A 26169-nucleotide genomic window follows, 5' to 3' on the forward strand; every position below is an offset into this window, starting at 1 on the left:
ACATGAATTATTGTTTTGGTGTTGACAGTGGATTATGCAGGGGTCAACAACATATGGCACGCATGCCAGCATTGGCACGCCAGCATCGGCGAGAGAGTAGACGACTATTTTATTTATATGAATTCCGCACAGAACCATTGACCAGGAAAATAGAAAATGGCACTCCATGTCAAAAAGGTTGCCGACCCCTGCCTTATAGGATCAGAACACCTGTATGGCATGTTTTCATTTAAATAAATGTTATAAAGCTTCACAGCCACCTAGTGGTCAAACTAAAGATAACATAAACCTTCATCAGGCTTGAGAACCAATATAAATGAAACCTGCTGATGATTTCTGTTCCTCACCAGTCTTAAACTGCAAAACATTTACAACATTTTTATCCTCCATCACAGTTTTATTCATCAAGTATGTTGGTTGACTAAGTCAAAGATTTCTTGAAGTGACTCATTCACACTGTTGAGTAAAACCTTTGAAAAATAACCAATGTTGTCTTTAACATTTTATATTTGTGATTCAAGTTCAGTTTAGTAAAATAATTTTATTTCTTTCAACACCTCATGTCCACTTTAATTTCTGAGGAACTTGTATGTTTGTAAATAGACTACGGACACCAAAAATGTTCCTAAGTATTACATATAGAGCAATACAGATCTTGATATTTAAAGTCAACAGTTCAGCTGTGAAAAGTAAAGCAAATGAAACAGTGTTTTGCTTTTAAGCGACATTATGCGTTTTCTCTTCATTAAAGGTCTGATTTCAAATATGAAAAAGAAGGGGAAAAATCAAGTTAATACAATTCAAACCACATTTTGATGATCTTTTGTTCAATATAAATACTTGCAATGTCCCTGTCTACAGCCTGGATGTTTAGGATTTATTCGAAGTTAGCCATAGCAACTATGTTTTTAAAGTACAATACACCATGAGTGGAAACTGTCCTCCATACATGTTTGCAGTATTGGATATTTTTAGCTAACAAAAAGCAACAGAAGGAAGCCTGCTTTGATGGCAGATACAAAGACATCATCAGAGCATAAGAGTGTAAGTGACAGCCAAATGTAACGGCCTGAATTATTACAATTAGTTTGAGAATGCATGTGTAAAGGGGTAGGGTTTCTTTTAACAGTTGGTATTCTCAATGATAAAATCCATAAGACACCCATTATGTGTGGGGGATGAACAAACTCTGTATTATTGGAAAATAAAAGCATTAAGGTACAATCGGACACATTCAACGTCAGCCACACTGAAATCACGTGCAGAATTTAACTGACCCTTTTTTTTACCAGCAATAATATTCCTTAATATATCAAGATGTTTTCTATAAAAAAAATAAACAAACATCCCTTAAGTCATAAAACATCATCATAAAATTCTCTTAATGATCGGGAAAAAAGGGTAACCATATTTCATAGATCAACTGAAACCCAACATTATAGACATTAATGACACGGTTTATATTTATGAAATTAAGACAACAAACAGACAAACACCTTGTTCCTCACTGATTGCTAAGATTAAGGAGCATGTTCATTTCATGTTTTTGTGTTTGTGTGTCCTCAGGGAACTCGCCGGTCCCTCTTGGAGAGGAGGTAGCACTGGATGGTGCGCAGACGGTCTTTGGCTGGTCCAAACTCTGGCTGGAGTTTTAGAGTTGACTCGTACCACTGCATGGCTCTCTCAAACTCCTCCTATGAAAAGAACATTTAAATGTATACTAAACACTTCATGTCAATAAAATCCTTTAAAACATTATTATGAGTGTCTTAATACCACTGACCATGGCTATGTAGACATTTGCCAGAGTAAAATGGTTGACCACAAAGTGAGGAGCAATTTCCACTGCCATGCGCGCCACAGTCAGGGCGTCCTCCAATAGCCGCGCATTTTGGAAGATGTTGGCAAGACTGATGAGGGGCACATCCTAACAGAACATGGGAAAGTTTCATTATTTAGATCACGCAGTACAGTAGGCTTATGCGCAAACCAGCCAATGAAAAATAATTTAAAGGCATAGTTCACCAAAAAGCAAAAAGTTTGTGATTTATTTTGCAAACAACTAAAGTAGATGGTAATTAAAAAAAGGATAAAAAAAAAAAAAAAAAAAAAGCACCATAAAAGCAGTCTATGACTCATGCACTACATTCAAAGTCTTCTGGAGCCATATTATAGTTTTGTGTAAGGAATTAACCAAAATTTAAGCCGTTATTCACTGCAAGTCTTCTCCTCGCCAGTGCTCACAAATCTCAAGGCCTGTTCAGACATGCAGCGACTTCTAGCGAAAAAGCGACCTGATCGCATTCATTTTCAATGAGAGCTGGCGACTTAGCGTCACGAGTGACTAGATGTGGGCTTGTCCAGCGACTTCAGAAAGTTGAAAAAAAGTTTTACTTTATGCAAATGAGGAGCAACTTTCATCAGTGACTACCAATAGGAGTGAAGAGGGTGTCAGTGGAGCTCACATCATCTATCTCCTGTAAAACAATGGTGTCGAGTGCAGGCAAGACAAAGGAGAAGTTTCTCTAAGCGATTTCACTATTCCATATTTTTCTGTAACCATATACATGGATTTAATAAATATGATGCATGGAAAACTCACAGAGTGAGTTTAATTCATACATTGATAGATTGTTCATCTTGTTAAAGGAATATTCCAGGTTCAATACAAGTTAAGCTCAATCGACAGCATTTGTGGCATAATATTGATTACCACAAAAAAAAAAAAAAAAATTGTGACTTGCAAAAATCTGGGTTACAGTGATGCACTTACAATTTCGTACATTGATAATCATTCATCAGGTTAATGATTTAATGCACTGAGCACTGCTGCAGGATATATAAAACACTCTCCCCGGCAGAATGTTCCTTTTTAGTGACAAGAAAACAAATTCCTTGTCAAATTAGAATGAAATCTTAGTTGTACCAGCAATTTCTCTCATCTGTGGTCAGATTTTTTAAAATATGTCCAGCTGTGCAATCCACCAATAACGTTAGAGCGACAGCAGTAGGAACGCCACTAGCGACTTCACAGTACAGAGGCCTCATGCGATAAAGTTGCTGCATGTGTGAAAGGGCATTTGCTCGTGCCATTGTTCAGATTGCAAATCAGATTTAATACAGTCTCCACTTTGTGTTTCACAGAAGAAAATAACACAGAGTTTGGAACAACAATAATATAGGTGAGCAAATGTTAATGATTGGCTGAACTATTACTTAAAGATAGTTGTAAGAGTGGGAGAGTGAGAAAAACCTTCATGTGGTGAGGAGCGTAGTTTAGAGCCTGACGGAGGCAGTCGATGGCTCTCTTTCCCTGCCCTTTAACCCTCCAGTACAATGCTGCCATACTAGATAGAACCCAGGAGGTCTGATTCTAATGGATATATACAAACACCCAAAACATAAAATGTAAGAAAGTCTATCACTCTTTTTCCAAGTAATACCCAACACTGATAAATAGTCCAGGTAATCACAAAACTCAACTTTAAATGTAGCATTCATAGTAACATTCCCACAGCAGACAACAATTAATGCTATACCTTTTCCAACACCTTTGCAATACGTGTTCCCACTTGCTCAAAAGACTGTGTTGTAAATTTATCTTTTCCCAGATTCTGCAAAACCTGTGACAGAAGAATAAGCGTGAGTCAGCCATCCACAAAACTCAGAGCCTCTCAGGTCAGCAGAGTCACTCAGCATAAAGAGAAAGAGTGAAAGCACCTCTCTCAGCTGACTCTCGCCAGTGTAATGGATGCCTCCGCGGTTGGCCACTCCAGTCAGATGGTCTAGTGTGTGCATACTAGCAGGGAGGTTTGCGTTACAGACTGGTTCCACCGCAGGCTCTTGAAGTGGAGTAGCAAAGTCTATATGCTCTGTAATACTGTGAGGAGAGCAGATATGAGATATGTTAGTGGATAAAAAAAAAAATCTATGGCAGTATTAAAACAATAACATAATTGTGCTTTAAAGGAATAGTGCACCCAAAAATAAGAAATCTGCCATTATGTACACACACTCATGTCACTCCAAACCCAAATTACTTTCCTGCGTGGAACACAAAAGGAAAAATAAAAAAATACATTTCTTCACACAGCTTTTGGCCATACAATGAAAGTGAATCATGACTCTGGGCTGTCAAGCTTCAAAAAGGAGAAATATGATGACTACGGCAAAGGTTGGATGTCAAAACCATCAATCCACATTTGTTCTTGCATGCCTCGTGACTAAATGACAAGCTTGTGCCATATTCCCCATATTTGTTTGGGTGCTATAAGCTGGAGTGATTTGATATACTGTATAATAACAGCAATCAATGATTTGATGAGGGCTGTCGATTTAACACAATACTTCAGTGCACTTAATTATATAACAAATAACGTGTTAAACAAATAAACACAATTAATCTTGTCCCCTGACCGTATTAAGGAATATTCCTACTATTGGAACAATTCAAGCTTGATGTACCACCTGTTTTCAGCAGGGAGCAGTAAGCGAAACTCCAGCTGCACAGGCAATGCGCACCTATACAGACAGAGAGCAAACCACACTCAGGCTTGCTTGACACTCATGACAGCACAAGATTTGGACGCGTTCTTGCATACAAACACAGCCAAACGGAGCGCAATTTTGAATGCAGGGATCACAAGATGTGTTTTTCTAGATTTCAAACTACGTTTAAAGTAAAAGTTCACCGAAAAATTACAATTCTCTCATCATATACTCACCCTCATGCAACCCCAGAAGTGTATGACTTCTGCTGAACAGAAACAAAGACTTTTAGAAGAATATCTCAGCTCTTTTGGTCCATAAAATGCAAGTCAACAGGGTCCAAAACTTTGAAGCTCAAGAAAGCTCATAAAGGCAGCATAAAAGTAATCCATACGACTCCAGTGGCTAAATCAGTGTCTTCAGAAGTGACACGATAGGTGTTGGTAAGATCAATATTTAAGTCCTTTTTGACTATAAATTCTCCTCTCTGCATAGTAGGGTGCGATTTGCATGAAGAATGTGAAGAGCACACAGGAGGGCTGTTTAAAAGTGGAGATTTATAGTTAAAAAAGAACTTAAATATTTATCTGTTTCTCACCCACACCTATCATATCGCTTCTGATTATACAGATTTAACCACTGGAGTCATATGGATTATGTTTTTGCTGCCTTTATGTTCATTTTTACCTTCAAAGTTTTGGACTCTGTTGACCTGCACTGTATAGACCTACAGAGCTGAAATATTACACATCTGGAATGGCATGAGGGTGAGTAAATAATTAAAGTTTTCATTTTTGCGTGAACTTTTCCCTTAACTTGACACAGCAACCCTTAAAAACACTGTATATGACACAACGCAACCAAAGTGAGATGCTCCAAAAGTGTCCATCTGATGCATGTTTACCTTGACGCATCCTTAGAAAAGCCCTTACAATAATTATTATTCGTTACAGACTGATGAATTCAGTTGCTAAATGGACTACTGTGGACTGAAGACCAATAACAGGCTTATGCTCAATTATATGCAAATAATATGTTGCCTTCTTAAACCTTTTTTGTATTAATTAGTAATCTGAATTATTTATAATATATATTAAATTTATAATTATTTAAATATAACTATTTATATTTAATCATAATATATTGAATTACTGTTATTTGAGTGCCTTTCTCAGCAAATATTTCTTTAAGAAAAAAAAATTGGCAACACAATGATCCTACTCTATGTTCTTGGCTGACACAGCGAGCCAGGTACTGGCCACAGTAGTGAGGTCTACACGACGTGTGCGTTGACATTCTTCGGGACCTGGCCAACCCAGACTGCTGTAGTCCTTCCATCTCTCTATAAACACAAAACAGCATGTCAGTATGAATGCCTTTTGCAGCTAGAGCACTAGCAGAATCATCACTTTGCTAATAGAGAAGGCACATCCTTAGCATAGCTGAAGGAGAGCAGTTCATTCTCAGCACCTGAGGGTCCAGGAGAGGGGATTGTGGGCCCACTGATCTCCAAGATGGAGTTGCTTGCAGATGGTTCACCCTGCCGAACATCTTCTCCCACCCAGCTCTCAGAGGTATCAGTTTTGGGCTTTTTCACTCGTTTCACCTGGAATGTGATCTGAACAAATGAAGAGAACATTGACAGCTGAAGCCACTTAGATTATTCAAGAATGACAAAGTTCCAGAACTCTTCACAGACAGACACAAAAATGCATGCATACTGTAGAGAATAGATACCGTCACAGAAGTTAATCCAGACGTACCCATTCGGCTCCCTCATCATCCTCACAGTTGCCAAAGCAGGGTCCTCCATTTCTCTCCCCCATGACCCTATCGTTTTTCAGCACGCGAATGCCCCGTAGGTCCCCTGTCTTTCCATTCATGTCTAGAGCCCCCTCGAATGCTCCAATCAGCTCCTCTCTCAGCTGCCAGTCCTGCTCCTCTACCTCCACCCCCTCTGTCTTCTGATCTCTGCCTCTCTCCTGCCAACCCACCTCACCCGAGCCGTTGCTGTCCACCACCACCTCTGCAGAAGACAAGAGAGAGCAGAGAGAAAATTATTGGAAAGGGGAAGAGGAAGGAATACATACAGCTGTGAGTGCTGCTAGTTAAGAAATTAGTTGGGCTAATTAGTAAGACGTTCTTTAAGAACAGCTTATTCAATATGCACTTAATTCATTAATAAATATGAATTGAATCCCTTCATTCATTCATGTAGATTGACATCAGCCATGTAATAATGGAAATGTTCAAAATGGGCAGAAGAGTATAATATACACTGTGTCCTGCCTACTAGTTTTTAAAAAGAAATGTTTTATACAGAAGCATACCAAATCGCTGTAACATGTTCTAAACACACTGCATGTTTAATTTAGCGTGTTTCATCTCTGAAAAAAATATTTCACTTTTTTAACTGAATCATGTATAAAATGTCTTAAATAAATTTTGGAAGTACAATCAAAGTCAAGACAGAAATGTTAAAGGTAAACTCAGTAATTTGTTTTCCTCATTCAAAAAGTTTTACCTCTAAAGAAATGAATAGTAATTTTGAAACATTTGTATGAAATCATGACCACTCATGTGAGATGAAGAGTTCAGTCATATCAGTAAACTTATAAAAGCTCTTTTATTCTACATGGGGCATTCAGAAAACATGGATTAAACCACTCAAGTCATATCGATTACCTTTATGCTTCCTTTATGTCCTTTTTGCAGCTTGAAAGTTTTGGACCCCATTGACTTGCATTGTATGGAAATAAACACATCATATCGCAATCAAAATATCTTCGTTTGTGATCCATAGAAGAAAGAAAGTAATACGTGTTTGAGACGGCATAAGGGTGAGAAAATGATGAGAGAATTCCATTATTAATCTTACTCTCAAAAAGGAGTGAGTCTTCTAAAGCAGACACTGGCATGGCATCACTGTCCCAGGTCTCCTGCCTGTTACTGTTCCCCGAGTCCCAGTCCTCCAGCTCTGAGTCTTCCTCTGCCTCACAGCCAGAGCCAGCTACACACCCACACACACAAATATAATTGAGCTCATATACTTCTTAACTTACATTCACCAAATAAATGTATAAAAGTAAAATAAATTGCCTCCTTGTTCAAGAAAAGATATGGACAGACACAGGAGGGAAACACAAAGGCCACTTGGACACAAACACATCATTTGTATGGTTGTCTATGTGAGCGTGTTAGTTCTAAAGGGAGTTGCCACTTTAATCTCTAAATCAATACCTAAGAGTTCCCTCAAATGAGAAGAGGACAATGCGTTCATTTTTGTCTGCAGAGTGCAGCAGCATCTAAATAAAGCCTGTGCTATTTTCAGTGCCCTGAATTATTGAGGACACGATTTCGCTATTTCAAAGTCTCTCTCGCTCAGAAGAGTGCCAGGAGAGAGAGAGCCGAGCTAGAGAAGGGGAGCAACACAGGATGCTGAGGAGAGGAGAAAAGGGGAGCAGAGGAGACGGAGAGCAGCAAACCCAGAATAGAAGATGCAATGGTAAATAATATAAAATTGGCTCAAAGATTACAGTGGGCTGGGCTATAAAAAAAAAGCACAGAGCGCTCCACTGCTGAGGTTGCAACACAAGGGAGAGGGAAGGAGTGAGTGATGGAGGAAGGTGAAGTGAGGTAGCTGTCAGGAGGAAAAATTCTCTTTTCAGCTGAAGAAGCTACTCACACAGGCAGGCCTGTTGCTGGAGATTGTAGAGGAAGGGATAGAACTGGATGCAGCGCATTAGAGGCAGGCTGGCACGACACTGGGGACAGCGAACTGTGAGGGTCAGGGCACGACGAAACACAGTCAGAGCGCCAGACAGGTTTCCCTGAGAGATGTGAACGCTGACCAAACTTAACAAGGTGTGAGGCTGTTTTGAAATAAAGACACAGAGAGAGAGTTAATCATTCACAAAATTACTTTTCCTTATTAAAAGGTGCATTCGTTTTTGTTTTGTTTTTTTGCTAAACATTTAAAGGAATAGTTCACCCAAAAATGCATGAATGTTTTTCTTCAGCAGAACACATATTAAGATTTTTTAGAAGACAGAGCTCTGTAAGGTCCTTATAATGCAAGTAAACATGTGCCAGCACTTTGATGGTCCAAAAGTCACATTTAGGCAGCATAAAAGTAATCCATGCAACTCCAGTCGATCAGTGAATGTCTTCTGAAGCAAATTGATAGGTTTATGTAAGAAACAAGTAGATAATTAAACGATTTTAACATTAATTCAGTGCTTCCGTCCAGGGCTCTGATTCGGTTTGAAATGGCCGAACTTTCACATGACGTTCGTTTCTCTGTTGTAAATAAGTGCCGTTTCCGAATTCTTGCGTGAACTCGCCGACGCGAGTTACGTCACGCAACAGTAACATGATGTGTCAACTGCTGGCAGGAAGTGCTATTTAAAAGTTAATATGGTTTTAATTATCGATTTATTTTTTTACACAAACATATCGATTTGCTACAGAACACATTCATTGATCGACTGGAGGCATGGATTACTTTTATGCTGCCTAAATGTGCCTTTTGGACCGTCAAAGTGCTGGCACACGTTTACTTGCATTATAAGGACCTGACAGAGCTCTGTGAGGGATGGCATCAGGTTAAGCGAATAATGAAAGAATTTTCATTTTTGGGTGAACTATTCCTTTAAGTTAAACAGAAATAATTTTTTAAAAATCGATTTTTTTTTTTTTAAATGATGTACCCACATGAGAAATGTACTCTAGTCATATCAGTCTAAGAGAAAAAGCTGCTTTATTTTACATATGGTGCTGGGTGGACATTCGTGGGCACCAACACATTTAGATCTCATGACTGATACTACTTTTTTATTTCAATAAAATCCCTTGTAATTGGATGCTATTAGTTGAAAAATATTGCATAGTGAGGATGTTTTCAAAATTAATGCCATAAATCATTTTATCAATTAACTTTATTCAAAGTCCAGCAAACATAAAAAAGAGCTAAATCAATATTGGTGTGACCCCCCCTTTGCCTTTAAAATGGCAAAAATTCTCCTTGATACACTTGCACACAGTTTTTCAATGTTGTCAGCATATATGTTGTTCCAAGCATCTTGGAGAACTTGCCACAGTTCTTTGTCTTTAGACTGTCTCAATTGCTTCTGTCTCTTCATGTAAAGCAGAAAAAAAAATAAAAAATAACCATCTTAAGACAACAGTTTTTGTGAAACATATAATGTGCTTATATATATATATATACAGTTGTGCTCAAAAGTTTGCATACCCTTGGAGAATTAGTAACATATGCAACATTTTTAAAGAAAACATGAGTGAGCAGGCAAAACACATTTCTTTTATTTCTTATGGGATTCATATTCAACTGTAGGTTATAACAGAATGGCACAATCATAAAACAAAACATGGCAACAAAGAAAAACATGAAATGACCCCTGTTCAAAAGTCTGCATACCCTTAGTTCTTAATACTGTGTATTGCCCCCTTTAGCATCAATGACAGCGTGCAGTCTTTTGTAATAGTTGTCTATGAGGCGCCAAATTCTTGCAGGTTGTATAGCTGCCCATTCATCCTAGCAAAATGCCTCCAGGTCATGCAAAGTCTTTGTTCGTCTTGCATGAACCACACGTTTGAGATTGAGTGGCTCGATGATATTAAGGTCAGGAGACTGTGATGGCCACTCCAGAACCTTCACCTTTTTCTGCTGTAACCACTGGAGGGTCAACTTGGCCTTGTGCTTAGGGTCATTGTCGAGCTGGAAAGTCCAAGAGTGTCCCATGTGCAGCTTTCGTGCAGAAGAATGCAAATTGTCTGCCAGTATTTTCTGATAACATGCTGCATTCACCTTGCCATCAATTTTCACAAGATTCCCTGTGCCTTTAGAGCTCACACACCCCCAAAACATCAGTGAGCCACCACCATGCATGTCTAGACAGTGGGGATGGTATTCTTTTCACTATAGGCCTCTCCAAACATAGCGCTTACGGTTGTGACCATAAAGCTCTATTTTGGTCTCGTCACTCCAAATTAGAAGCTGTGAGGCATGTCAAGGTGTTGTCGGGCATATTGTAACCGGGCTTTTTTGTGGCATTGGCACAGTAAAGGCTTCTTTCTGGCAACTCAACCATGCAGCTCATTTTTGTTCAAGTATCGTCGTATTGTGCTCCTTGAAACAACCACACCGTCTTTTTCCAGAGCAGCCTGTATTTCTCCTGAGGTTACCTGTGGGTTTTTCTTTGTATCCCGAACAATTCTTCTGGCAGTTGTGGCTGAAATCTTTCTTGGTCTACCTAACCTTGGCTTGGTATCAAGAGATCCCTGAATTTTCCACTTCTTAATAAGTGATTGAACAGTACTGACTGGCATTTTCAAGGATTTGGATATCTTTTTATATCCTTTTCCATCTTTATAAAGTTCCATTACCTTGTTACGCAGGTCTTTTGACAGTTCTTTTCTGCTCCCCATGGCTCAGTATCTAGCCTGCTCATTGCATCCATGTGAGAGCTAACAAACTCATTGACTATTTATACACAGACACTAATTGCAATTTAAAAAGCCACAGGTGTGGGAAATTAACCTTTAATTTCCATTTAAACCTGTGTGTGTCACCGTGTGTGTCTGTAACAAGGCCAAACATTCAAGGGTGTGTAAACTTTTGATCAGGGCCATTTGGGTGATTTCTGCTATCATTATGATTTAAAAAGGAGCCAAACAACTATGTGAAAATAAATGGCTTCATATGATCACTATCCTTAAATAAAAGACAGTTTTTTTGCATGATCAGTCATATTTCAAAATCAGTGCCAAAATTTCACAATTTCTGCCAGGTTATGCAAACTTTTGAGCACAACTGTATATTATATATATATATATATACACAGTTGAAGTCAGAAGTTTACATACACCTTAGCCAAATACATTTAAACTCAGTTTTTCACAATTCCTGACATTTAATAGTAGAAAATATTCCCTGTCTTTGGTCAGATAGGATCACTATTTTAAGAATGTGAAATGTCGGGGCCTGGGTAGCTCAGTGGTAAAAGACGCTGGCTACCACCCCTGGAGTTCGCTAGTTCGAATCCCAGGGCGTGCTGAGTGACTCCAGCCAGGTCTCCTAAGCAACCAAATTGGCCCAGTTGCTAGGGAGGGTAGAGTCACATGGGTTAACCTCCTCATGGTTGCTATAATGTGGGTCGTTCTCGGTGGGGTGCGTGGCAAGTTGAGCGCGGATGCCGTGAAGCCTCCACACGCGCTATGTCTCCATGGCGACACGCTCAACAAGCCATGTGATAAGATGCACGGGTTGATGATCTCAGACGCGGAGGCAACTGGGATTCATCCTCCGCCACCCGGATTGAGGCGAATCACTATGCGACCACGAGGACTTAAAAAAGCACATTGGGAATTGGGCATTCCAAATTGGATGAAAAAGGGAAAAAAAAAAAAAAAAAAAAAAGAATGTGAAATGTCAGAATAATAGTAGAGAGAATGATTTATTTCAGCTTTAATTTATTTCATCACATTCCCGGCAGGTCAGAAGTTTACATACACTTTGTTAGTATTTGGTAGCATTGCCTTTAAATTGTTTAACTTAGGTCAAACATTTTGGGTAGCCTTCCACAAGCTTTTCACAATAAGTTGCTGGAATTTTGGCCCATTCCTCCAGACAGAACTTGTGCAACTGAGTCAGGTTTGTAGGCCTCCTTGCTCGCACACGCTTTTCTAAATTTCCTATTGGATTGAGGTCAAGGCTTTGTGATGGCCACTACAATACCTTGATTTTGTTGTCCTTAAGCCATTTTGCCACAACTTTGGAGGTTTGTTTGGGGTCATTGTCCATTTGGAAGACCAATTTGCGACCAAGCTTTAACATCCTGGCTGATGTCCTGAGATTTTGCTTCAATATATCCACATAATTTTCCTTCCTCATGATGCCATCTATTTTGTGAAGTGCACCAGACCCTCCTGCAGCAAAGCACCCCCACAACATGCTTCACGGTTGGGATGGTGTTTTTCAGGCTTGCAAGCCTCACCCTTTTTCCTCCAAACATAACAATGGTCATTATGGTCAAACAGTTCCATTTTTGTTTAATCAGACCAGAGGACATTTCTCCAAAAAGTAAGATCTTTGTCCCCATGTGCACTTGCAAACTGTAGTCTGGCTTTTTTATGGCAGTTTTGGAGCAGTGACTTCTTTGCTGAGCAGCCTTTCAGGTTATGGCGATATAAGACACGTTTTACTGTGGATATAGATACTTGTCTACCTGTTTCCTCCACCATCTTCACAAAGTCCTTTGTTCAACATTCATCTCTAGGAGACAGAATGTGTCTCCTTCCTGAGCGGTATGATGGCTGCGTGGTCCCATGTTGTTTATTCTTGTGTACTATTGTTTGTACAGATGAGCGTGGTACCTTCAGTCATTTGGAAATTGCGCCCAAGGATGAACCAGACTTGTGGAGGTCCATAATTTGTTTTTCTGAAGTCTTGGCTTATTTCTTTTGATTTTCCCATGATGTAAAGCAAAGAGGCACCTCCTAACAGAAGCTAATTGGATTTTGAATCCAATTAATTGGAAAATTGAATTTTCCAAGCTGCGTAAAGGCACAGTTAACTTAGTGTATGTAAACTTCTGACCCACTGGAATTGTGATGTAGTCAATTAAAAGTGAAACAATCTGTCTGTAAACAATTGTTGTAAATATTACTCGTGTCATGTACAAAGTAAGTCCTAAATGACTTGCCAAAACTATAGTTTGCTAATATGAAATCTGTGGAGTGGTTAAAAAATGAGTTTTAATGACTTTAACCTAAGTGCATGTAAACTTCTAACTTCAACTGTATTTATATATATATATTATATATATATTAGGGCTGTCTTTTTAATGCCTTAATTCAGTGCGATGAATTTTATAAAAAAATAACGTGTTAAAAAAATTAACGCAATTAATCATTTCCCCGGACCATAATAAGGAAGATTCCTGAGAAATTCAAGCTTATAGTACCACCTGTTTGCTCCAGGGTGCAGTAAGTGAAACTTCAGCTGTATGGGCAATGCACTTTACAGAGAACAAAACAACCCTTCAGCACACCACGAGGACACGTTCTTGCGTTCATAACACAGCTTGGAGTGCAAATCCGAACTAAGAGATCTCAAGACATGTTCTTCTAAGTATTAAACTACGTTTAACTTGACACAATGACCAAAAAATGGTATGCTTATGATGCAACGCAACCAAAGTGAGACGCTCCAAAAGCATCCATCTTACGCAGGTGTATATTGACAGGTCCTTAGATAGGCTCTCATAATAAATCTCTGACTGACTGACAAATTGCAAAATGGATTGCTGTGAACTGTATGCCAATGATTGGCTTATGTTCAATAATTTGCAAATAAACAATATACTGTATTTTAAAGCAACTTTTTGTATTGTCTAATATAGTGTGTATATATATATATAAATAATTTGTAAATATTTAAAGATAACTTATTTCATCATTATATACTGAATTATTGTTATTTTAGGGGCTTTCTCAGCAAATATTTGTATATGCGATTAATGGCAAATCTGGACACCATGTAATTAATTCGATTAAAAATTATATATATAAGTAAAATATTCATACATACATATATCAATGAAAAACTTTAACAGAATTTACTATTTCAGATATTTCAAATGCATTAGCAAATGGCTCAAAGGAACTTGACCCCAGCCTAGGTGTTTAAATTCTAGTCTGCTCTTTAAAAGCTGTGGTGTTCAACATTGGTCACTGTCAGTAAATACCTCGGAGTGGTTGATCTGCAGGGCCTGTTGCAGCAGCTCATAGGCCTCATCATGCAGGCCGTAGTGCAGCAGCAGGTTAGCTGTGTTGACCAGCGGCATATCTCTGTGCTGGGGAGGAGCAGAATGCAGCGCCTGACGCAGGCACACAAAAGCTTGTGTTCCATTTCCTTTGGCACGCCAGAACAAACCTGCCTCATTCTGCATCAACCACTGTGGGCCACTCATCTGAGAGAGAGTTAAATGTAAGCTAAAATGTTGCTACTGGTTTTAACAAGCCTTGGATACTTTCATCCAACTTGTGTTTTTTTATTTTTATTTCTTTGTTCAAACATACCATTTTATCTTCTTTACCCTTATGTTGTTGACATCCAAACCAAGGCAGATAACAACATTAAACATTTCAAGATGTTTAAGTTGGTGGTGTCAAATAGTGATAGACATACAATTGTCCAGGCCAATTAACTGGCCGATATTTGGTCTTTTTAGATCATTGGCATTAGCTATTATGTGTGTCAGTTCCACAGCTTTGTCAATGGATGGTGCAGATTTTCTGTTTTCAAATCATTTTAGTCAGTTAAGACATTTGGGGGATTTTTAAATATTGGGTGAACTAAGTAGTCCATTTAATTTGAGCAGCTCTGTGTTTGTTTCATTTGCTATTATAAAATGGTCAGCCACCCTGCGCTCAAGATGTCACCATCTATATCAGCCATTGAAAACCCCTTTGTAGTCGACCACTAGTATCAAATGTTGAATCTGCTAATGCATAAGCCATGTTACTGAAACAATCTTTTACCTTGTCCAGAGCCTGAGCGATCAGTGCTCCAGTTTGCTCCAAACTCTTTCCACCACTGCGTTTCAGCAATACCTGCTCCAAACACACATTCACACACAACCCATGTGAGCCTTGAGTAGAATGACTCACCTGTGAAAACACAACACTCCTACATACCTCCCCTTGCTCTATCTACCTGCACTAATAGGTCTGGCAAGCTAAGGGTGTGGTATTTTTCAAAGAAAGAACTCATTTAGACTGACTAGCCAGTCTCATACCTCTGCAGCATGTGGATCAGGCAGCTCCTTTTCTAAAGCCCAGACCACAGAGGCCAGAGGGTCTCCAGCAGTGACATGATTCTTGAAGCTGCAGTCCAAGGTTTTTGCTGGTGGTGGGGAACTTTTGTTGTCCAAGAGGATATTCAAAGCCCTGGAAACATGACATGAATAACAAGCATTTGGATTAACACAGTATAATTACAAGAAAGTTGAGAAATAAAAAAACAACACATATGTACAGGTTTCATACTTTTTTTGACCAATTAAATTCCATCACTTTTCCATGACCTTTCCAGCAGAGGTAGACACACACACACCACAAAGTTTCTGACAACCTCATTTAAATGTGGGAGTGAATCCCTTAAATTTTCATTCCATGCGTGTAAGGACTGACTCCCACTTTTGCAATGATTGAAAAGTGATCACCATAGCAACGCTGCAGCATCTCGCGCCTGTATAACATGAATGCCACCAGTTTAACCCGTTTTGTGTTTGCGGTTTTTTGAGCAAAGAGATTATCCACCAGAGATGTATTATCATCCGACAATGTTTCATTAGCTGTCATCGACAGAATCAGAAACAGGATTAAGCACTAAAAGGTGAAATGACAACTGAATATAGCTGCAGTGTGTAAGTGGCCATAGTGGATTTTGCTGATACCGATAACTAAGGTGGTGGAAAAGGCAGATAACCGATTAATTGGATGACAGTTTTTAAAATCCATTTACTGAATTGTTCAACATTTTCATAGAGTTTCCTTACTGTGACATTGAGGATACAAGAGTATAAAATGAGTCAAATCCCAGATGCAGGTTTATTGTGCAACCAGAATCCAATAATAACAAGAAAATAAAATGAAGAGCTGGTGCATAACGTGGAACTATATACAAACCAAAAATACACCACGGACTCTTATTTTGAAATGTCTGTACTTCCAGCTCACACAAACACTCAAGTGAAACAAATCATGCTCTTCACAATCATCTACAATTTATCAAAACAGAAATAGTACAAAGTGAACATTGTCACATGGGCTATTAATACTGTATGAGCAGTAATTCATTAACAGTAGTTCACCATTCATCAATAGTAGATCATCAGTGATTGCTTGTCAAGTGTCCGTTTTTTTGCTATTATAAAATATATTTCTTTCCTTTTCTCTAGTAAAATCAGCATGAATGTTTTTTTTTTATTACTTTCTCATATTAATAATTGTAATTTAGTCCATAATAATCATTGTGACAGAGACTTGGCTCTATTTCAATCCTCTATATGTAAATATTCAACAAATTAAGCTTTTTTTAGCCTTTTATATTATACCATATAAAGGTTTTTGGCCACAGAGTAAGATGAAGGAATAAAAAATTAAATAAAAAACTATCTGCGTTGATTTTTGCTAATAAACGATTTTTCCAAAAAGCAACTATCGGCAAAGATTAGTCGTAAAACTGATATATTTGTTGACCTCTGATTTCCAGTAATGTGCAATTAATGGATATGGATTTGTTAACATTTATTTTGAATCAAACCATTTCGCTAATCATTCATTCAGACTGATGTGTTTACCATTTTGACCTATTCATTGAATCAAAAGAATGATTCACTCACAAATAGAAACTGCTATGGTTTACGAAATATTTTTTGCACAGAGGAAAACTAGAAAAATTATTATTCACTACAGTATTTTTTCTGTGGCTTTTTAGATTTTATCTATTTCCATGACTTTCCTCTGGCTTTTCATTTTAAATTCACTGATACATTTTTCATGACCCTGTATATACAATATTTTTGGAAATATAAACTAAAGAGTACAATATGTGAATCTTTATTTCCCGAAAATACAACAAAAATCATTATCTAGTATCAGTGAGTGACACATGTTGAAGGTTTAAGCATTGTCAAGTGTGTGGTATTGTGGTTTCTATTGCTGGAATATGATATGCAGAGTTTAAGTCACAAAGTCACATGTCTTACTTAAAGTTGCGGGACTCAGGGGACAGATAATAGGTGGGCAGTAGGTGAGCAGGGGGAACCGTTGAGAATCGCTGTGCACAGTCTGACCTCTTTGGCCACAGCACTCTCTGACTCTCCTATTCACACACAGAATGCGATCTTTACTGTAAGAAGTACAAGACCAATACAGAAAATGTGTTCTAACTTACATGCATGCATTTAAACATACTGACAACTAGGTCCATGTGCAATCTGTGCCCGCAGAACCTTTATGCTTTCAGTTCCCAATAAGAAGTAGCAATCTGTCATACACGCATTTCTTCTCAACACATTTGAGCAGAAATTTGATGATACTTAAAAACATTCCACTGGGCCTGCTGATGACCTGCAATGTACAAATTTATGTCAAAATACACACACACACACACACACACTTCCACACACTGAAGCTCTTACATCAGAGGAGGTGGTCTCCTTGTCCCAGTGGGCTGCAGGCTCACGTCCTAAGGACATGGTGTAGGACTGCAAAGGACTGTGACTATCATTCACACTCAATTCAGACACAAGAGCAACACTGCTGGCTATGGAAACCTCCTCGCCAAACTACACAAAAAACATTTCAGAGAGAGAGAGGAGATCAGCATTTAAGCAATATCACACAAGCAAAAATACTGAATACTGTACTGAATCCAGTACAACAGCATCAAGAAATTAATATCAAGTAACTGACATTCAACACAATAAAAGCCAATGCAGGATCAAGTGGGCAAGCAGAATGATATAAAGAGCAAATAAATCCAGTGCTGTTACACACAATATCAGCACTCCTCAGACACCCTTTGGTTATCCAATCAAAATGGTCGCTGGAACAAACTGTTGTATACATAAAATATATACTTTCAGACAGATGTGCAATAGCAATATTTAAGAGGCTAAATTGCTTCAGTATTCAATCTCATTACTAAAATAATGCATTCAAAATATAATAATTTATCACTGTGACACAGTGAAGAGATACAGTTACAGTTTGTTTTCTGTCTAACCTGAATGTAGTGGACATTTTCAAACAGTTCTCCACGATGATATCGTACGGGCAAGTCAAAAGGGCAGTGCAGGGTGGACTTCTGCTGGTCCATATGACACATTTGGTGGTTCCCTAAAATGTCGCAGGAAAACATCACAGTTTATTAACATTCGTGTAGGCAACAGGGGAAGAAAAATGTGGCACCAACAAGATAAGATCAGGCAGGCTTGCACAACCATGAAACTTCTCAAGTTTATCCAGTACATTGCACAATCTTCTTTCAATCCAGTCTTATTTCCGTGACAGAATCTGTATGACAGGTACAGAAAGGTTTTGAAATGCAGTCTAACCTAGTTGTGCTTCTTTAGCCATCTGGGTTTCGTGAATGATGTTTCGTAGGATCTGCTCCTCTTGAATGAGCTTGTGTTTGTCCAGCATCTCCTGCTGTTGCAGGTAATGATCGTGCTGCTTCTGGTACTCCTTCAGTTCATTCAGAGTGCGCTGCAAAGACCTGCACAAAAAGACAGAAGCTACTTATGTCGGTTGTCCCACACTTTTAGTTGTTATGTTGTTCTGAACTACAGTTCAGATACAAAATGCTTTATCAATATGAGAACCACCAGATGCTGTTTTTCAACCATTCCCAGGGAACAAATGTTGAAAAATAAAAGTTCGAAATGGAGAACTATGCTCATTTGGTTTTGATTTTGTTTATTTGGCCACTCCCAAATAGGGCTGGCGATTGACACAGATTTCCCGATTAAATTCCGATTCACAAGATCTCGATTTAAATAGATTCTGATTCAATATAGATTCATATGGGTATATTTCGGTTACAATGTCCATTTTGCTTACATATGAAAGCCATTCTCTCTAAGCTAATGCTGTTAAATATAAAGAGACTTTCTAACCTTCTAGGTAACCCTTCTAAGTACAATTCGAAAATATAAATTTTTACAAATTGTCTTATTTAATCTGTAGAACACAGGCTAAATCATTACGGTCTCTTTAAAACTACCGGCATCAGCCAATGAGTCGCACAGTTTCTTTAACGCATCCTTGCTATGTCTAATTAGAATTAAATGTTTCTTTCTTTATTGTTTTAAATCAACAACTGTCTGTAAAGAACAGAAAGGGTTTTAAAAGAGACATTATTCAATGACAAATGGATTGCGTGGATCTCGTCTTTCGACACGGAGTCAAACCTTTTACTCTCAACACACAATGAAAGGATCTCGGTGCTAAACTTCTTCACCACTATACTACTCAAATACTGGTGAGTGAAATCTGAAAGTACACAAGTCAGTGGCTAATCACTGATATTTTTGGTCATACAGCAAATAATTTGTCAATACGGTATTGATTTGCTCACTTTGTAGAGGGTTGCCGCATAGAGTAAAGGATTTAAGAATCAATATCAAGATCATTCAAACGAAGATTGCAATGCATCAGAAAATCTATATTTTTACCCAGTCTTATCAGACAACACAGCAGGTTCACAACAATGCAAAATAAACATTCAATAGCACGATTCTTTCATGTTGCATTCACATAAAACAAACCTGAGCCTTTCCAAATGGACTTAAGTGTTCTTTTTTTATTAATATCTTGATAAAAGATACAGTCTTGTGGAAGTATCTTAAGCACATTAGATGTTTCACAAAAACATTTGTCTTAAAACGGTTATTTTATATCTTTTGTTTTAGTGTCAATAGGAAATATCAATTTTAGATTCCCAAACATTCCTTTCGAAAACAGAATAAAATACAAGTAGAACAAGGATTCCTACAACAGATGGTATGGCCAATAAAGAGCCCGGATCTCAACATCGAGTCAGTCTGGGATTACGAGAAGAGACAGAAGCAATTGAGATAGCCTTTATACATAAAACTGTGCAAGTTCTCCAAGATGCTTAGAACAACCTAGGAACTGGTGCTGTTTAAAAGGCACAGGGTGGTCACATCAAATATTGATTTCGTTTATTTAAATTAGTTTACTGCACTTTGTATTAGGCTAACTGATTAATAAAATGTATAAATGCCATGGCATTATTTATTAAAACATCCTCATTATAAACTTTTGCACAGTATGTGATAAAACACTTCAATTATTTTTCCATGTTTTGCAGAGCAAATACAGATGGAAAGGAAAGCTTTAAGCAGGAATACACCATTGATGAAAAAACATGTAACACTCAATGCCAAGTTAACAATGCCCATCTCAGGCAGTTCTTAAAGAGACACATATATATCACACTGAAAAAGACAGTCAAAGTCATGACAGTCAATGAGAAAACAGATCGTCTCTTGTCTGTTACCGGTGTTGAGCCTCGAGCCGCTGCTCCAGCTTCTGCTGACAGAGGACAGCATGTTTCCTCCTTAGGGCCTGCTCAAAGCCTGGCTGAGCCTGCAGGGCCTGTTCATAGCACAACACTGAGTGATTATACTCCCCCAACATCTACCAGAGAGACAGGAGGAAGGGACAGGGAAGAAATTAAACAGTATGTAAAGGTCATTTGATACGAATAGGGAAAACAGATACTAAAGCAAAGCTGTAATTTCCTTCCATTTCCAGTAGACTATGCATGGTCACAGAGGATTGTGAGGAAGTCAGAAAAAGTCTGAAAGCATTTTCAGAAACCACTCTCTTTTCTTCCTCATGCTGCACTCACAGCGTAAATGTTGCCCAGGGTATAATGGGTGGTTAGCAGATCGGTGGTGAGATCCAGAGCAGCGTGCGCAAGGATAGCGGCGTCAGCTGAGAAGTGTGCTCTGTGAAGTATGTTTGCCATATTGACGAAAGCGATGTCTTTGTGCTGTCTGCAAACAGGGAAAAAAAAATATGCAAATGAATGCAAAACAAGCCAACTCTCTGGTGATATTACCAATACAGCTCTTTGTGCAGGAGGCAAAAATAATGATTTCAATTTCAATATGTTATGTTATGTTACGCTGGTTTCGAGCACTGATTCCAAAGTACTGTTGTGCCCCATTATACATTTGCCCCTTGTCCATGTGTTATTTTCCTTTACCTTGGAGAAAAATGGAGGGCACGGACCACACAGTCCACAGCTTGCCTTGGTTCATTCTTCATCCGCCAGTAAAAGGATGCCAGGTTGTAAAGCACCCAAGAAGAGGAGTTCTTTACATATTGAAGGAAGTGAGAAAGAGAAAACCAGTTATCAATAATCTTCAAGGGAGACAGCTTCAGAAGACCGCTTTTGTGGTTATCTTGGAATATTAGGAACCACAGGAAATCAAGAGTCATCAGGGTCCCACACCTTCTGACCAGTACATATAAATTACTTTTCCAGATGTTAATGATTACTGTACAAGGATTTTTTTAAATCAATTTAAACAGATTTCTTGGTGAATTTACATTTGCATGTGAGGTACCTACATAAAACTAATCATCACTGAAAAATGTCTTTAATTAGACAAAAAACATCCAGAGATTTGATGTGGCTCAAAAGGGGATATACTCTTAATGCCCGCAAGTGCCCTCTGAAGATGACAACTTTGTTCCCTAATAGGAAACAGTTACCCTCATGCTGGATTTCTTACAAACACACTGCAAAAAACGATTTCCTTTATTAGTATTAATGTCTTGTTTTCCAGTAAAAATATCTAAACATTCTTAAAACAAGATACATTGGGGGCCTGGGTAGCTCAGCAAGTATTGATGCTGACTACCGCCCCTGGAGTCGTGAGTTCAAATCCAGGGCGTGCTGAGTGACTCCAGCCAGGTCTCCTAAGCAACCAAATTGGCCCAGTCGCTAGGGAGTCACATGGGGTAACCTCCTTGTGGTCACAATTAGTGGTTCTCACTCTCAATGGGGCACGTGGTAAGTTGTGTGTGGATCGCGGAGAGTAGCATGAGCCTCCACATGCGGAGTCTCTGCGGTGTCATGCACAACGAGCCACGTGATAAGATGCGCGGATTGGCGGTCTCAGAAGCGGAGGCTTGTCCTCCGCCACCCGGATTGAGGTGAGTAACCGCGCCACCACGAGGACCTACTAAGTATTGGTCATTCCAAATTGGGGGAAAAGGGGATATAAAAAAAACAAAAAACAAGATGCATTTACTTGACAAGCAAAATGGCAAAGATATTTTGTCTTATTTTCGAAAGACGTTTATGCTTAAAACAAGTAAACAATGGGGTAAGGAAAATAAACTTATTTCTATGGGAAAACAAGTTTATTTTTCTTACCTCACTGGTAGATATGTTTTTTCTTGTTTTAAGCAAAACAAAAAAATTAATTAATTAAAATAATTATATGAGAACAAGACTAAATATCTTATGTCATTTTGCTTGTCAAGTAAATATATCTTGTTTTAGGAACATTTAGATATTTTTACTGGAAAACAACAGAAAAAGACTAATTAATAAAACGATTTTTGCAGTGCAATTTTTTCTGTACACAACCACAAAGGGCAGTATTTAGCCGATAAAATATATTCGATCAAAGCACTCACTATAGAATGTTACATTACTTTTCCAGGCAAAGAAATTAAAATGTTAAAATCTCCTGATATTTTCAGGTTTTACATGACTGTGAAAACCCTCACGTTAATAAATCAAACAGCATATAAACTTACTCTCATCAAGGCCTGGTGTATCCGATGCCCAACCTCATCCACGCTCTGACCCAGTTTAAGAGACAGGGAGGTGAAGATTGGGTCATCCTTTGAAAGCAAGGGTGATGTGAGGTTTACCTTCTCTTGTACACCCTGAGAGGAAGAACAAGAGATTCAAAGACATCAAGCATGTATAAGTGAAAAGGAAAAGGACAGACAAGTATGGTGGTAGCATAAAGCACTCATTACACTTACCCTGAGGTGCTGAAATGCATGAATGCTGTAAGGAAGGTCCATCATTTTTGCACAGTCAGGTTTTTCCAGGTCTGGAGGTAGAGGTGACATTTGATCCAAATAATCCGCTGGACTTTAACACAGAAAAAAATATTATCCCAAACTGAGACCTAAAATTACAAGTGCTTAACCATGAGAATAGGATTTACATGCCCGTAATAGGCAAAGTAAACTACACTGACTTTATATCTTTGCTCTCCAGGGATATAAAAGTGCCATCATAGAGATCCAAGTCTCCCAGTGGAACTTTAGCTGTGACACAGTCAGCATCTTCTTTATAGTGCCGCTGCTCTAAACCAGTATCCCGGTCTTCGTTCTCTTCTATGTGGATTTTCTGAGCAACTAGCTGCTTCTGCAAAGAGTACAAAAGCACATTGTCAGAGAATAGGGCTTTTAATCAAAGTTTAGGGAAGCATACATTCACTTACATGAAGTTCTCTCATCATTTACTCACCCACATGCTATCCCAGATGTGTGACTTTGTTTCTTCTGCAGTACACAAATGAAGATTTTTAGAAGAATATTTCAGCCCTGTAGGTCCATACAATGCAAGTGAATGGTGACCGAAAGATCGAAGCTCCAAAAAGCACATAAAAGGCAGCATAGAAGAAATCAATAAGACTCCAGTGATTTAGTCCATGTCTTCTTAAGCGATCCAATCGGTTCTGGGTAAGAACAGTCCAAAATGTAACTCTTTTTTTCACTGTACATCTTGCCATTGCAGTCTCTAGGCATGATCATGATTTCAAGCTTTATTACACTTCCTAGTGATTGACGCAAGCGCAGGACGCCAGATGGTGCTAGAAAGTGTAATCGAGCTTGAAATCATGATCGCCAAGGAGACTATAGATGTCAAGATTTATAGTGAAAAAGGAGTTATATTTTGGTCTGTTCTTATACAAAATAAATTAGATCGCTTCTAAAGACATGGATTAAACAACTGGAGTCGCATGGATCACTTTTATGCTGCCTTTATATGCTTTTTGGAGCTTCCAATTTTGGTCACCATTTACTTGCATTGTAAGGACCTACAGATCTGAGATATTCTTCTAAAAATCTTAATTTGTGTTCTGCAGAAGAAAGAAAGTCATACACATTTGGGATGGCATGAGGGTGAGAAAATGAGACAATTGTGGGGTAAACCACTGGAGACTTATGGATTACTTTTATGCTGCCTTTATGTACCTTTTGGAGCTTTCAAGTTTTCACAAGGAATTCACAGTAGAACAAAGACATAGGCCTAGTAAATATATATATATATATATATATATACACACATACAGGGTTGGGGAGTAATGAAATACATGTAACAGTATTACGTATTTAAAATACAAAATATAAGTAACCGTATTCCACTAAATTTACAATTTAAATCATTGGTAATTAAAATAGTTACATTCAAAAAGTATTTTGATTACTGAAGAGATTACTTTGCATTTTATTGTCATTTGTTTCATTTAATATTTAGTCCTTTCAGATGGAAAACATTTATACATATAAATGATGCGATCCAAAGAGCATTTGAACAGCGGTGAAACACTTTCTTATGATGTGTTTCATTCATACGAGCAGACAGAGAAGTATGTTTGAAGTAAGTTTAGAGCAGAAGAAATAGAAATAAACCTTGTGTAAATTGTCAGCTTTACGTTAAGCTAAAATGCTATTTCTAGCCATTTTACATGTAAATGTTACCAGGCACGATCATATTTTGTTTATCAAGAAAATTCACGTTGGATCATAATTTCATTCTTTCTAGTAAGACCTTTGATATTAGGGCAAAAATCGTATTCTTGATCATTTTTGTATTGTTTTCCTGTAAAAATATTTAAAAATCCTTAAAACAAGATCAATTTGATTTATCTTGTTTTAGAAACAACACTGCATAAGATATTTAGGTTTTTCAGAGAATGTATTTTTAACATGTGTATTTTGTCTTACTGTACTGGCAGAGTTTTTATAGTCAAAACAAGTGAAAAAATCTACCAGTGCTGAAGAAGTAATCCAAAGTATTTAGAATACGTTACTGACCTTGAGTAATCTAACGGAATACGTTACAAATTACATTTTACAGCATTTATTCTGTAATCTGTAGTGGAATACATTTCAAAGTAACCCTCCCAACCCTGAATGTATGTATGTATGTATATATAATAGTTTAGGATGAATGTGAGGATAAAACATCTACCTCTAACTTCTTGAGGTAGTTCACACGAGTCTCTTGCTGCATGAAAAGAACTAAATGATGGGGGTGTTTCAAGTTTAGAGGAGAGTCCACCTAAAAATGAAAGAGTAGACGAAAGGCAAAGGCGAAATCAATGCACACAGAGACTTAGTCACAAACACTGATCTGTTAGATATCAGGTCAGTGAGGACAGTTACAAGCTTGATGACCACAAGGACAAATATCTAGAAGCCAAAATAAGCTGATGATTTTGACAGAATTACTTAATCACTACATATGAGAGCAGATCTCTATCCAAAGCCCAGTGATATCATGGCTATTAATTAGTAAGCAGCAGTAAACATCTGTCATCCCATTAGTTACACTGAGCTCAACGCAGACAGTCAAATAAAACGGTGTAAGTGAATAATAATCATATCAGACAGTGATTATTGAAGCGCTCAGCTTACTCTTCTAATGTAAATATGATCTAGAGAGCGACAGTGAATAAACATGACACACTCACGTACCTGCTGTTGAATTTTGCCGTCCTCCGTCACCACCCAGTGTGTGGTGGCTCGCCCGGGCTCGGCCAACAGGACCCAGATAAATATGAACACCGGTCCTCGAACGGACGGGCACCAGAAGCGATTATTAGCTGAATGAGTGCCAAGGCTATTGCTCTTGTCAGCCGCCATCTTTCTACAGTCTGTCCATTCGACTCACGTCATTCACCAACATCTGCTTCCGGGTAACATAGTGACCCCGCCTCCCCCCACATTACTAAAGTTACATACGAAACCTGTTTTACACAAATTGTAATTACTTTATATTACACGTGTTTAGTGTAT

The 26169-nt window shown here is 38.3% G+C and overlaps 1 protein-coding gene across 3 annotated transcripts; it reads right to left on the bottom strand.

Moving 5' to 3' along the window:
* Positions 1-359: 359 nt before the first annotated feature.
* Positions 360-26039, bottom strand: LOC127445019 (tetratricopeptide repeat protein 17-like). 3 transcript variants are annotated; one of them, XM_051704738.1, is made up of 26 exons: positions 25849-26039; positions 25343-25432; positions 23340-23509; positions 23119-23230; positions 22885-23016; positions 21317-21426; positions 20957-21104; positions 20603-20742; positions 18636-18796; positions 18305-18417; positions 17718-17864; positions 17283-17398; positions 15309-15459; positions 15052-15123; positions 14256-14480; positions 8174-8360; positions 7367-7498; positions 6252-6514; positions 5959-6106; positions 5710-5830; positions 4468-4521; positions 3721-3880; positions 3540-3623; positions 3254-3373; positions 1784-1927; positions 360-1694 (listed from the first exon to the last, which is right to left on the bottom strand). In XM_051704738.1, the coding sequence occupies exons 1-26, from the start codon at positions 26014-26016 to the stop codon at positions 1563-1565; spliced, it is 3600 nt and encodes a 1199-aa protein (XP_051560698.1). In that variant the 5' UTR covers positions 26017-26039; the 3' UTR covers positions 360-1562. The 3 variants fall into 3 exon arrangements, with proteins under 3 accessions (XP_051560698.1, XP_051560717.1, XP_051560708.1); XM_051704748.1 differs by lacking the exon at positions 4468-4521 and having other exon boundaries at positions 361-1694; XM_051704757.1 differs by lacking the exons at positions 23340-23509; positions 25849-26039 and having other exon boundaries at positions 25343-25434.
* Between the last annotated feature and the right edge of the window lie 130 nt (positions 26040-26169).

Source organism: Myxocyprinus asiaticus, chromosome 1 (assembly GCF_019703515.2).
Source record: "Myxocyprinus asiaticus isolate MX2 ecotype Aquarium Trade chromosome 1, UBuf_Myxa_2, whole genome shotgun sequence".
NCBI classification, from domain to species: Eukaryota; Metazoa; Chordata; class Actinopteri; order Cypriniformes; family Catostomidae; genus Myxocyprinus; species Myxocyprinus asiaticus.